This window comes from Brassica oleracea, chromosome C4 (genome assembly GCF_000695525.1).
Source record: "Brassica oleracea var. oleracea cultivar TO1000 chromosome C4, BOL, whole genome shotgun sequence".
In the NCBI taxonomy this organism is placed as follows: Eukaryota; Viridiplantae; Streptophyta; class Magnoliopsida; order Brassicales; family Brassicaceae; genus Brassica; species Brassica oleracea.
In genome coordinates, this window is record NC_027751.1 from 50,223,867 (window position 1) to 50,224,512 (window position 646).

The 646-nt window shown below is 39.2% G+C and overlaps 1 protein-coding gene across 1 annotated transcript in view; it reads left to right on the forward strand.

The window, feature by feature from the left end:
- Positions 1–87: 87 nt before the first annotated feature.
- Positions 88–646, forward strand: part of LOC106339158 — an 8,435-nt gene continuing 7,876 nt past the window's right edge. The window contains exons 1-3 of the mRNA XM_013777959.1: positions 88–198; positions 277–440; positions 537–639. Of these exons, the coding sequence (XP_013633413.1) occupies positions 178–198; positions 277–440; positions 537–639 (288 nt within the window). The 5' untranslated portion in view covers positions 88–177. The remainder of the gene's footprint in view (positions 199–276; positions 441–536; positions 640–646) is intronic.

Genomic DNA, 646 nt, shown 5'->3' on the forward strand with positions numbered 1-646 from the left:
TTATTCTATACAGGTTCATGTGAAGCGCACAGTTAAACATATTGAAGTGAATGACTGAATCAATGTTTTTATTATGTGTTAGGCTCGGCTCAAACCCGGAGATTGCTAATTAAGCAAGTTAGTGCAGACGTCGTCACCAAGCGTGAGACACTGACTATAGCAGATATATTCAGTTACATGAAGCAAGAATCTGCAAAGGTAAAAATAAAGCTATATACTTCTTACTCAGTTTGAAACACTAAGATTTTTATATCAAATGCTTATAAAATGTCGCAGGATGCCTTTTTTGAATGCACTGCTACTATCGATGATGTTGTTCATGGCTCAGCTTGGTACTATATTGGATGCAGTGGATGCCATGCTAAGGCTACCAAAGGCGCAACATCTTTGGTTTGTACAAACACGAAATGTGAGAAGATCAACACAGCTGGTGTCCCTCAGTATGGTCTCTCGCCTGAACATTTAATTATTCTTTCTCTGTTATTTGCTTCTGTTTATTACATTGGTGACGTTTCCTTCTGAATCTTTTTTAACAGGTACCGTGCAAAGATATCTGTTTATGACAACAGTGACCAAGCCGTTTTTGTCCTACTAGGTGATGCTGGTCGTGTGTTAACCGGAAGGCACGCATCAGAGTTAGTTAGCA